This window comes from Nannospalax galili, unplaced genomic scaffold (genome assembly GCF_000622305.1).
Source record: "Nannospalax galili isolate Female #2095 unplaced genomic scaffold, S.galili_v1.0 scaffold54, whole genome shotgun sequence".
NCBI lineage: Eukaryota > Metazoa > Chordata > Mammalia > Rodentia > Spalacidae > Nannospalax > Nannospalax galili.
Genome location: NW_008341028.1, coordinates 5,779,749 through 5,792,489, shown reverse-complemented (window position 1 = coordinate 5,792,489; position 12,741 = coordinate 5,779,749). Strand labels below are relative to the sequence as shown.

Below are 12,741 nucleotides of genomic sequence, written 5' to 3'. Positions count from 1 at the left end.
ACTTGGGAGGCAGAGGTAGGCAGATCTCTGTGAGTTCAAGGCCAGCCTGGTATACATAGTGAGTTCCAGGACAGCTGGGGCTACAGGGAGACCCTGTCTCAAAAAGACCAATAATAATAATAATAATAATAATAATAATAATAATAAATGAAATATTTTTTTAAGTTAATAGGTTTTTTGGGTTTGGTTTTTTTTTTTGGTTTTTTTAAAAAATATTTTTGTGCGTGTGTGCATGTACACAGGCCTGAGAAAGCCAGAAGAGGGCATTGGAGCCCAGGAAGCTGGAGTTACAGATGATTGTGTGCTGGGAACTAGACTTGGATCCCATGGAAGAGCAAGAAGTGCTTTTAACCCCTTAGCCATCTCTCCAGCCCCAAGACTTAATAGTTTTTCCAGTGACATTAAAATATATATTTTTTAAATGCTCAGAATTCTTGCTTTATAGGAAGATATAGAAAAGTGTATCAAGAGGATATCAATTCCCATTTCCTCTGTGAATACCAAGGGATATTTTGAGAGGTGTTATCACAAGGTGATTCATTTTTCATTTCCCTGAAAAGCTTTTCGTTTTTTGAGACAGGGTCTCACTGTACAGTCCTGGCTGGCCTGAAACTTGCTATGTAGACCAGGCTGGCCTCAAACTCACAGAAATCTGCCTGCCCTCTGTCTCCTGAGTGCTGGGGTTAAAGGTCTGCCCATTTAGTCATCTTAATAAATGATTTTATATATGGTAATTTTTTATGAACTGTTGGAGCTATTCTTTTGGTAGAATTGTTATGGTCCTGCCTTTCTTTACATTTAATTTTTTCATTTATTGATTGATTGATTGATTGATTGAGTGGTCATACTTATGCTACTGAGTATGTGTGGAGGTCAGTAGTCTTCCACCATGTGGGAAGGACCCAGAGATCAAACTTAGGTTGTAAGGGTTGATGGTAAGAACTCTTTACCTGCTGAGCCATCTCATCATCCCTCATTACATTTTAAAAAATATATTTTATTTATTATTTTAATTTTATGTGTATGAGTGTTACGACTGCATGTAGATAAGTGCACCCATGTCATGCAATGCCCACAAAGGACAGAAGAAGCTGTCAGATCCCCTGGAACTGGAGTTAACAGACAGTTGTTAGCCGCCATGTGGGTGCTGGGATTCGAAACCGGGTCTTCTGCAAAAACAGTGTTCTTAATCACTGAGCCATCACTCCAGCCCCCTCATTACATTTTATTTCTAATATTTTAAAAATATTTTGATATATATATAATTGATTTTCAAAATACTTAACAAATAATAATTACTCCATCAAACAGACTAAGCAACATTTGTTTCTTTTCTTTTTAATATTTTATTATTTTTATTTTACGTGTATGAGTGTGTTGCCTGCACGTATGTGAGTGCACCCGTGTTGTGCAATGTCGTGGAGGTCAGAAGAGGGCTTTGGACTTCCCCTGGAACTGGAGTTAAGGACGGTTCATAGCTACCATGTGGGTGCTGGGATTCAAACCCGGGTCCTCTGCAGGAGCAGTCAGTGCTCTTAACCTCTGAGCCATCTCTCCAGCCCCAGAAATGCCATTTATCTTATAGGGAAAATGATGGCTGTCTTAGTTTGTTTCTTCATTGCTGTGATGAAACACTCTGACCAGTACCAACTAGGGGAGGAAAGGGTTTATTTTTCTTACATCTCCCAGGTCGCATGCAGTTCATCGGGGAGCCCAAGGTAGGAACTCAGGGCAGGAACCTGGAAGCAGGAGCTGGAGCACAGCCTGTGGAGGAATGCTGCTTACAGGCTTGCTTCCTTGGCCCCTGCTCAGCCTGCTTTCTTATGCAACACAGGCCCACCTACCCAGGGGTGGCACCACCCACAATGGGCTGGGCCCTCCCACATCACTCATCAAGAAGATGCCCTTCAGACATAGTCCAATAGAGGAAATTCCCTGATTGAGGGAACCCAGGTGTGTCAAGTTGACACTAAAGCTATCTAGCACAATGGCAAACAAATTTTTTTGTCAGCCTGATGGCTATCTTAAAATGTTGTTTACTTTTCTAGCAACAACCTTTGCGGCCCAATTTGGTGGAAACTAGTTGTCCCAATATACGGATGGATCCAAAACTATGCCCCGCTGATCCGGACTGGATAGCTTTTATTCATAGCAATGACATCTGGATAGCCAACATTGTAACCAGAGAAGAGCGGAGGCTCACCTATGTGCACAACGGTAAGGACTTCCCCAGACCTGTAAAGTTGAATTTGCTTTTGCTTTCATTTTGAAATTTAAACATGCTAGGCAGTGTTTATGTTTTAAATTTAGGTGTTTGAATTTTTTAAATGTGGAAAAGTACAAAGGACAAGTTGAGTTCTCCTTGGGTAATGCAGCCTGTTCTAGAGCATTCTTTAGCAGCACCGTGGTAGCACCTCTGGCATGACTGTTCTTTTAGCATATAGAGGCTACCTCAATTTCCCTGAATTTGTTCTCAAAAGTTTAGTCAAGAAAATTAGCCTTGTTTTGGTGACACAAACAGAAAAACCAGCTGTACATTATCAAAAATTGCCTGCAAGATGACTTTCCCCTTGCCGAGATCTTGCTTAGTTATTGTCATGATAGGAAAAACAAAACGTTGAAGAAGGATGTATATGTGGAAATGTTTAACTAGGTGTCATTGCAGTGGCTGCCATGTTGAACATTACTCAGAGCACAAAGGAAGTAGGTGTTTTCCTTTAGAGACTTCCGACAAATGATACAAATGAGCCAGGCATGGGCACACGTCTTTCCCCAGCATTCATGAGATGAAAACAAGGAGAGTTCTAGGCTAGCCTGGGCTACATAGCAAGACTTTGTCTCAAAAACAAAATATTCTCACAAAAGGAATAGAATATAGTATGTTACTTTTTCTTTGAAACTATGAAATAAAAAACTCCACAATGAAAGATGAGGCTTAAAATTCAGTTGTCCAACTTTGCTTAACCTGATGTTCACAAGGCTGATTTACTGTTTTTTCTTAATCATTCCCTCATCATCATTAACAATTAGTTACATTGTAACAATTAGTTACATTCTTTGACATATGTAATAGATATATTGTTGTAAGAAAATAAAATGAACAACAAAAAAAAAAGAAAATGAAATGACTCAGTGGTAAAGGGCACTGACTGCTCTTGTAGAGGACCCATCTTCTGTTCCCAGTACCCATATGGAAGTCAGCAACTGTCCTAACTCCCTTTTGGTTCCAAAGGGTTCATTCAATGCTCTCTTCTGTCCTTCATGGGCACTATATGCATGGTTGTACGTACACATGAGCAAAACACTCATACATACAAAATAAAAATAAATCAAAAAAAAAGAGAAGAAAATGACACAGATTTTGTTGTTGGGTTTTTAATTTTTTAAAAAATATTTTATTTTTTGTCTTTTTGAAGCAGGGTCTCCCTGTAGCCCCAGCTGTCCTGGAACTCACTATGTAGACCAGGCTGGCCTCAAACTCACAGAGCTCTGCCTGCCTCTGCCTCCCAAGTGCTGGGACTACAGGTGTGCACCACCACACCCGGCTTATTTTTATTTTTTTAATATTATTTTTATTATGTGTATTGCTTGCATGTAGATAGGTATACCCGTATCATGGAATGCCCTTGGAGGTCAACAAAGGGTGTTGGGTCCCCTGGAACTGCAATTACAGGTGGTTGTTAGCCTCCATGTGGGTGCTAGGAACCAAACCTGGGCCCTCTGCAAGAGCAGCCAGTGCTCTTAACCACTGAGTCATTTCTCCAGCCCCTATTTTTATTTTTTATGATAGTATGAGCATATTGCCTGCATGTAAGTGCACCCATGTCGTACAATGCTCACAGAGGTCAGAAGAGGACATTGTATCCCCTGGAACTGGAGTTATGGACAGTTGTTAACCACCATGTGGGTGCTGGGAACCAAATTTGGGTCCTCTACAAGAGCAGCCAGTGCTCTTAACCACTGAGCTATCTCTCTAGCCCCAGCTTTTAATGTTTTTGAAGAATAGATCAGTTTGCCATAGTAGGTAAGGAAAGTTAGCTGGGGGCTGGAGAGATGGCTCAGTGGTTAAGAACACTGGTTGTTCTTACAGAAGACCTGGGTTCGAATCCCAGCACCCACATGGCAGCTAACAACTGTCCATAACTCCAGTCCTGGGGGATCTGACGGCCTCTTCTGACCTCCGAGGGCTTGCATGACATGGGTGCACTTACCTACATGCAGGCAATACATGCATACACATAAAATAAAAATAATAAATAAAATTAAAAAAAAAAAAAAGAAAAGTTACCTGGACAAGGGTTTTTTTGCAAGGTTAGTTTCAGTTTTTTTAGCAATGGTGATTGAACCCAAGGCTTTGCATGTGCTAAGCAAGTACTTTACTGCTAAGCTACAACCCCAGCCCTTGCTGGTCAAGGTTAAATTTACTAAAAGATGAATTTAACAGTATATTGATGGCAAATACTTTTTTTTTTTTTTTTAATTTTTTTGAGACAGGGTCTCCCTGTAGCCCCAGCTGTCCTGGAACTCACTATGTAGACCAGGCTGGCCTTGAACTCACAGAGATCTGCCCGCCTCTGCCTCCTGAGTGCTGGGATTAAAGGCATGTGCCACAACTCCTGGCTCAAATATTTTTTTATTATGAAGATCACTATTATTTTTGAAGCCTTTACCTGAATAATTAACTTAATAGAAAGAGCACTGAATTAAGAATTGATTTTTCTCTCCTAATTATTTAATCAGTCAACAAAAATCCATTAAGTTCTGTTGTGGCTAGCCATGTGACAATCAAAATCTCTGAGTTCTTCATCCAGACATTCAACCAACTACATCTCAAAAATATGTGGAAAAAAATTCCAGAAAGTAGTCTGGGATGGTGACAAATGCAGGCTGAGGCACGAGAAACACAAATTCAGTGCTACCTAAAAAAAAAAAAAATCCAGAAAGTTCCAAAAGTCAGAATTTGAATTTGTCATGCATTGAGTTCTGCACTGATTCCACATGAAAGAAGTAAGGTATGGAAAGGAACACCTGTCTATAACTTCCCAGTTCCAGGTCCTCAGTCTCTCCAGCACTGATGCATCATTCACCTCACATCTCATTCCTGTTATATGCATTGGGGCCTGTAATAGCTGTGTTTGTATTGAACATACACAGAGATTTTTTTGTTGTTATTTGTCATCCCCCAAACAATGTAGCACAACTATATAGCATTTACATGGCATTTACCTTATTTGTAGTATTTTCAGTAATCTCGTGATGAAAGTCTTAATGAAGTTTCTTGTGGGTTCTGTGGAAACACTATGACATTTTATGGAAGGGACCTAAGTATTTGCAGATTTTGGTATCTGAGTAGGTTCCTAACAGAACTACCACTCAGGAGGTACTAAAGGACAACTCTACTAAGGATACAGATTGAGTGAGACAATCCTACTCCTCAAGGAAATTAAATAAACTAATAACAGTTAAACAGATTAAGTCTTATGTGGAGTATTAAAAGAGTAAACTTGTAAGTGTTCAAGTTTTGAATATCTCTACTATAAAGTATGAGTTTGCACCACACATACACTAAAAAAGAGTACCCAGAGAGACAATAGTCAGGGAAGAGTTCCCAGAGAAGATGAACCTAAACTGACCTTAAATGATGTCCGTAGATTAGCCAGTACATTCCAAACAAGGGAACTGTGTGGGAAAGGTCTGGGTAAAAAAGATGTTGTGGTCTGTGTGAAGAGTTAAAAGCAATGTGACTGTCCAAAAACAAAAGATACGTGTTGTCGGAGGCCAGCGTAGCTGCACGTCACATGACTGAATATAGGCTTTCTCCTGATAGAGTCAACTGAGGAGTCTTCAGCAGTTGGGGATGGAGGGGAGGATGTGGTATAGTTATACTGAGCATAAATTGTTGTGGATACTAGACACCAGGATATCAGAGCTTGGCTGCCATTACTGGAGGTCTATGGCATAGATCTTGTTCTCTGAAGCTAGAGGACAGGGTAGAAGGAAGGAGTGGAGTAGGAAAAAAAATTTTTTAAAGTACACATTCTGATGTTTAATGGGTCTCCTTTAATGCCAGGAAGTCAGAAGATTGACCACTGATAGCAGAGGTGCTAGGTTGGCTTGTTAATATGTCTGTGTTGAAAATTGCAGCACTTGTCATGCTTTCAATAAACATTGAATACTATATACCAGTTATTGTATTTGAAGTTGACATAACTGTTGGAAATAAGGCATTTTTAAGGCTTCTTTTTTCTTTTGTAAAATTATTTTCCTCTGAGAATTTATGAAGATTGGCAGAATTGAAAGTAGAAAACACTGGAATCCTGGAGAATGTTACAGTTTTTTTATTCTTTTTACTATGCATGTAGGTATGTGGTATATTTATTATTTCTAGCATCATTGTAGTAGTTAAGAGCTGTGGCAGAGCCAGGTATGGTGACGCACACCTTTAATCCCAACACTTGGGAGACAAAGGCAGGCATATATCTATGAGTTCAAGGCCAGCCTTGTCTACGAAGTGAGTTTCAGGCCAGCTGGGGCTACAGGGAGACCCTGTCTCAAAAAGAACAGAAAAGGAAGAAAAAAAAATAAAGAACTGTGGCAGAGAATATAGAATAGTATAGACTCATACAACTGGGCTTGAGTGCTAGATCTAACATTTATTAGCTCTGACCTCATTTAACTTATCTCTTTGTTTCTGCATCTATAAAATGCTAATTAATTGCATCAACACAGGATTGTCAGGAGGCTTTGAGTTACCATCTATGAAGTGTTTAGGACAGTGCTTAAAACAGTAAGTATCATGGAATTGTTTGTTCAGATAGAAATGTAAGGAGGGAGGGAGCATCGTGAGCCCAGTGTTTTAGTCACAGTAAGTTTCAGGTGAAATCCTACTTTAGAGAGCTTAATCAGCTAGGATGTACATGTGTTTAATCTTTGCTTAATATGATTCAGGAATTTAAAAGTAATTAGCTTCTACTCCCAGGTGACTCCCTCTTAGAGAGACAAGGTGACACCATTTATCCAGTTAAAAGTAACTCATAACAACAGGTGTGTGGTCAGAGGTACCTGTCCTTATATCTTAAGGAGAACAAAGTATAAGATAAAGTTGGAGGTATAGAGTAGTTGAAAGGGCCAAGACCCAGCATTGGTCTTGGCTCTGTTATTAATTACACATTTCTAAAAGCTCTGAACACATAGTTTTCAAAAGCTTGGTGCTAAATCTCATTTAATAGCAAAACCTGACCTGAATTGGCCTGGGGTATTTATAATCTCCCCGCTTAATGTGTCTTCCCTTAAATTTGCAGCACGAATGTTGGGCTCTTGGATTGTAGCTTATCTGGTTGCCCTACTGGGGAGGTTACGTAATACATTGTAGAGGTACACTGTGTAAAAAGTCTCCATGTTCTAAGTTCCAAAAACTTGACTCAATTTTTGGATGAGGGAGTACTGGCTCATACTGCACATTCATTTCACACAATATAGAAAATAACAGTTGATCAAAAATGCTAAATTGATGCCAGTCATGGTGGCACACACCTTTAATCCCAGCACTCGAGGCAGAATCAGGTAAATATCTGTAAATTCAAGGCCAGCCTGGTATACATTAAAAAGTTAAAACAGATATGGTGTTGTACACTTGTAATCCCAACACTTAGGAATTAGAAACTGGAGGATCAGAAATTCAAGGTCATTCTCAGCTACATAGCAAGTTCAAGGCTAACCTGGGATATATAAGACTGTCAAAAAAAAAAAAAAAGGAAAAGGAAAAAGGTACCAGGCATGGTGGCACATGCCTTAATCGTCACACTTGGTCTAGAGGCAGAGGCAGGCAGATCTCTGTGAGTTTGAGGTCAGCCTGGTCTTCGTAGGGAGTTCCAGGCCAGCCAGGGGTACATTGTGAGACCCTGTCTTTAAAAATAATGAAAAAAAGTTAAAATTACCTGTGTTGTACACAGTCGAATTTGAGACTAGCCTGGGCAACATAGTGAGACTCTGTCTCAAAATATAAAATCATAATGGTTTATCACTATATACACTGTACACTAAACAAGCAGAAGTAAAAAAAAGATTGATATACTGAGTGTCAGAACCTTTACACACTATTAATAAGCGTGTAAAATAACTCAAGTACATTGGGAAACTCTTTAGCAGTTTCCACAAAGTTAAGCACTCTCCCCTAACTAGCCATTCCACTCAAAGGAGAAACATGTCCACAAAATTATTATGTAAGAATGTTTGTATTATCTCTACTTATAGTCATCAAAAACTAAAAGCAGCCCATATGCCCGTTAACAGGTGAATGGATAAAAGATCCATGGCATTGCCAGGTGTGGTGGCCCACACCTTTAATCCCAGCACTCAGGAGGGAGAGGCAGACAGATCTTTGTGAGTTCAAGGCTAGCCTGGTCTACACAGAGAGTTTCAAGCCAGCCAGAGCTACATAGTGAGACCCTGTCTCAATCGAAAACAAAAATTCGTGACATTAATAAAATATTACTTAATAAAGAGGAACCAACTAATGACACATGTCACAATGCTGATGAATTTCAAAAAGAAGCCACATACAAATTATACTGTAAGCATTTTATCGTGGTACAAAATCTTATGTAATTATGACTGTGATTTATTCATCTAGTTGTTTATTGGTGTGGAGATTAACTAGATTTATTCATCTAGTTACTTATTGGTGTGGAGATTTATTGGTGTGGAGATTAACTAGATTTATTCATCTAGTTATTTATTGGTCTGGACCTAAGACCAAGCACATGCTGAACTCTATCTCTAACATTAATTCCCAGACTCAGTGGGATGTTTTTTTAAAATAAATTCTTTTCAAAGTATTTGCTGGAATCCTAAGTGTAAAACAAAAACTGAGCTGTTCTGGTTGAATGGGGGAAGGGAGATGTTTGTATTATGTAATGAATACATTCCATTCTAGATGTAAAGATGTGCTTCTCTGTGTGGAGAGTTAGAAGACATTGTGACCCTTCATGTGTGTTCTTTCTTTCTCTGATCCTAGCTAAATGGAAAAATAATAATAATGATCACTTGTAGAACATATACTGTGGTACAGGCTTTGTTTTAAGTACTTGATGTGATTTAACTAATCCTTCTAACTTTATTTTATTTTTTTTCTTTTTTGGTCTTTTTGAGACAGGGTCTCCCTGTAGCCCCAGCTGTCCTGGATTCACCATGATAACCAGAATGGCCTCAAACTCACAGAGATCCGCCTGCCTCTGCCTCCCGAGTGCTGGGATTAGTGCACCACCATGCCCGGCCTCTAACTTTACTTTTTAAATTTTATTTATTATTTTTATGTATGACTATATTGCCTGCATGTAGGTAGGTGCACCCCTATCATGCAGTGCCTGCAGAGGTCAGAGAGGGTGTTGGATCCCCTGGAACTGAAGTTATGGGTGGTGGTTAGCCCACCATGTGGGTGCTGGGAATTGAGATAGGTAAATGACATCCTGTAGAGATGGCTCAGAGTTTAAGAGCACCCATATGGTAGCTTGCAACCGTTTATGACTCCAATTCCAGGGGAATTTCACACTCTCTTTTGACCTCTGTGGGCATTGCATGACACAAGTGCACTTAGACACACATGCAGGCAATACACTCATACACATAAACTACAAATAATAAATTAAAAAAAAATTTTTTAAGATTGGTAAATGTGGAGCCCAGATTTGAACACGTTCTGTTCGGTTCCCAACTTCACCACTACATTCAGCTACCTTAAAAAAAAAAAAACCAGACTGAGGGGCTGGAGAGATGGTTCAGTGGTTAAGAAGTCTGGCTGCTCTTGCAGAAGACCGGGGATTGAATCCCAGCACCCACCTGGCAGCTAACAACTGTTCGTGACTCCAGTCCCAGGGGATCTGACAGCCTCTTCTATCCTCCTCGGGCTTTGCATGACATGGATGCACTTACCTACATGCAGGCAATACACGCATACACATAAAATTAAAAAAATATAAAATATAAAAAAATTTAAAAAATAAGCCGGTCGTGGTGGCACACACCTGTAGTCCCAGCACTTGGGAGGCAGAGGCAGGGGGATCTCTGTGAGTTCAAGGCCAGCCTGGTCTACATAGTGAGTTCCAAGAAAATTTAAAAAATGAAAACAGACTGAATCATTCTGCTTTTCACCTCTGTGAAAAAAAGAATTTGGGGGATAATTCTGCCTTTTATGTTTGTCTAGAGCTAGCCAACATGGAAGAAGATCCCAGATCAGCTGGAGTGGCTACCTTTGTTCTTCAAGAAGAATTTGATAGATATTCTGGCTATTGGTGGTGTCCAGAAGCTGAAAAAAGTAAGTTCAAAGTAACAGATTCTAGGTCACTTTGAGAAGTAAAGATTCGATTGTGAATTGGAGTAGAGTTTAAAGCTGGGACAATAGATTATAAAGTGATAAAGATTAGATCCTTCTGGATATGAATCGTAGTAGAAACAATTACATTGTGCTTTGATGTCTTGGGGGTCTGTACTCTGCCAGTTTTTCAGGTAGAAAACTTGCCTAGGTAACTTCAGCAATGTTATGGCAAAATCCATAACTTAATGACTTGCTGTTGGAGGTGTGATTGAGTGGAGTGTGCATGAACAGATGAGCATGTGTGAATGAGTAGCTGAGAAACTTAAAGCAGTGGCTTACAAGCTTCTTAACTATGATCCAGTGGAAAATGTGCTGAGGATTGTGCATGGCCTAACACAGAATGCATCTACTTTATATTTAAACTAGAAGCAAATTTCATGAAACAGTGTTTATTCTTATATGTTATGCACTCTAATACTTCCTTTTATTTTTTTTTAATGGAGGTTTTGACCCATTGATAGATTTTATGACTTCACTATTGGTTTATAGCTAGCAGTTTGAACATTCCTCTAAAGGACCATGAAGAGTATTTTTAAGCCATTTAAAGTGTAACTGTTTGGCCATAGTTATACAGAACAAAATTTTGGCATAAATCATTCAAAACAACCAAGCTCTTTAGCATTTTATAGGGGAATATTATAAATTTAATTAAATAATTCCTTTTTCAACAAAGAATGCATTTTGAACAGAGTTCTTCAAAAAGTTTTCCCACTTTTTTTTTTCATTTTTCCCCTCTAAGTTTAACTTTTACTTGTTTAGTAATCATCCTGCTACTGCAAAGATGAGAGATATTTTTATGCATAAAATGTAGCCCAGGGTCCAGTGAGATGGCTCAGCAGTTTATAGTACTTTCCACCAAGACTGACAACCTGAGTTCAATTCCTGAGACCCACATGGTAGAAGGAGAGAACTGATGCCTGAAAGTTATCCTCTGACCTCACATGCATGCCACCACATATGCATGTACACACACACACACACACACACACACACACACACACACACATGCACGCACACATACACATATAAAATAAGTAAATGTAATTTTAAAGGAATTTTTTAAATAGCACAGTCTGGGAGTACAGCTCAGTGGTAGAGAAGAACTGGCCTAACATGTTCAAAAACTTGAATTCTGTAGCACCACTAAATTCATAAATAGCAGCATATTTTACTCATAAATTATTTTCCTCTCTAAAAGATCTAATATAGAGGGAATAGTTACTTATGATTACTCTGTAATATTATTCTAAATTTTCAATACCTAAATTCCTTTTAAGCTCCTAGTGGTGGTAAAATTCTTAGAATTCTCTATGAAGAAAATGATGAATCTGAGGTGGAGATTATTCATGTTACATCTCCTATGTTGGAAACAAGGAGGGCAGATTCATTCCGTTATCCTAAAACAGGTATTGTACTCCACTGGTATTTATGTTTATTCGTTTCCTCTCCCAGGTGTGGTGGCTCACACTTGTAGACTCAGCACTTGGAAGCTTGGGGCAGGAGGGTTGTCAGGAGTTTGAAGCCAGCTTGGGCTAGAAGAGTTGAGACCCTGTCTCAAAAAAATTTTTTTAAGTTTTTTTTCTTCAGTCATTCAAAAGTATGGTCAACATGATTATTTAACAGCATTAGTAAAGATTATTTGTTTACTACATGTGAGTAAAATAGATTTTGAAATAAAGCTGATTCTTTTTCATTGTTTTCAAAGGCGGGTATGCCCACAAAACTAATTAACTTGAAATGAACAAGGAAGTATCTTTCTTAAGTGATTTTATTCTTAACAATTTAGTAATTTTTTATCTGTTTTGCTGTTTACAGCATTTCAGTTACAAACATGGTACACAATTTCCCTTCTTTCTAGTTTTTAGTCTCTTTCCTGTGTTTACTGTCTATATTAAAGTCTGGTTTTGAGGTGGGTTCTTAGATTCATGTGCAATAAAGCCCTGACTATATACAGTATTCCCACCTTAAGTATGAGGGGATTGATCTGGAAAAATGAGTTTGAGTAATTTATTCATTGAGTTTGGACATTATTTATCCATTTATGTTTTTTTCTAAAGGCACAGCAAATCCAAAAGTCACTTTTAAGATGTCAGAAATATTGGTTGATGCTGAGGGAAGGGTAAGTGTGACACGCTGAACTGACTCTGTGTGCTTTTCTAAGCAATCTAGGAGGGTCTTTGATAAACTTTCTTACTTCTCCACTTGTTGAACTTGCTGAGATAGTTGTAGTCCATGATTTTCAGGTTGACCTAATTTTCTCCTTTCAAAACATTTGTGTTGGTCTTGGGAGGAGGGATAGTTCAGTTAATAAAGTGTTTGCCACTCAAGCAAAATCCCCAGAACCCATGTATAAAAGCTGGGCATTGTAG

General features: G+C 38.8%; 1 protein-coding gene across 4 annotated transcripts in view; it reads left to right on the top strand.

Annotated features, from left to right (window-relative positions):
- Positions 1-12,741, top strand: part of Dpp8 (dipeptidyl peptidase 8) — a 70,274-nt gene that overhangs the window by 18,882 nt on the left and 38,651 nt on the right. For all 4 annotated transcript variants that reach the window (XR_003850023.1, XM_008836317.2, XM_008836320.2 and 1 more), the window contains 4 exons: positions 2,049-2,217; positions 10,202-10,312; positions 11,650-11,778; positions 12,430-12,491. Coding sequence is in view for 3 of the 4 variants with exons in the window: in XM_008836317.2 (XP_008834539.1) it covers positions 2,049-2,217; positions 10,202-10,312; positions 11,650-11,778; positions 12,430-12,491 (471 nt within the window). In the remaining variant the exon portion in view is untranslated. The remainder of the gene's footprint in view (positions 1-2,048; positions 2,218-10,201; positions 10,313-11,649; positions 11,779-12,429; positions 12,492-12,741) is intronic.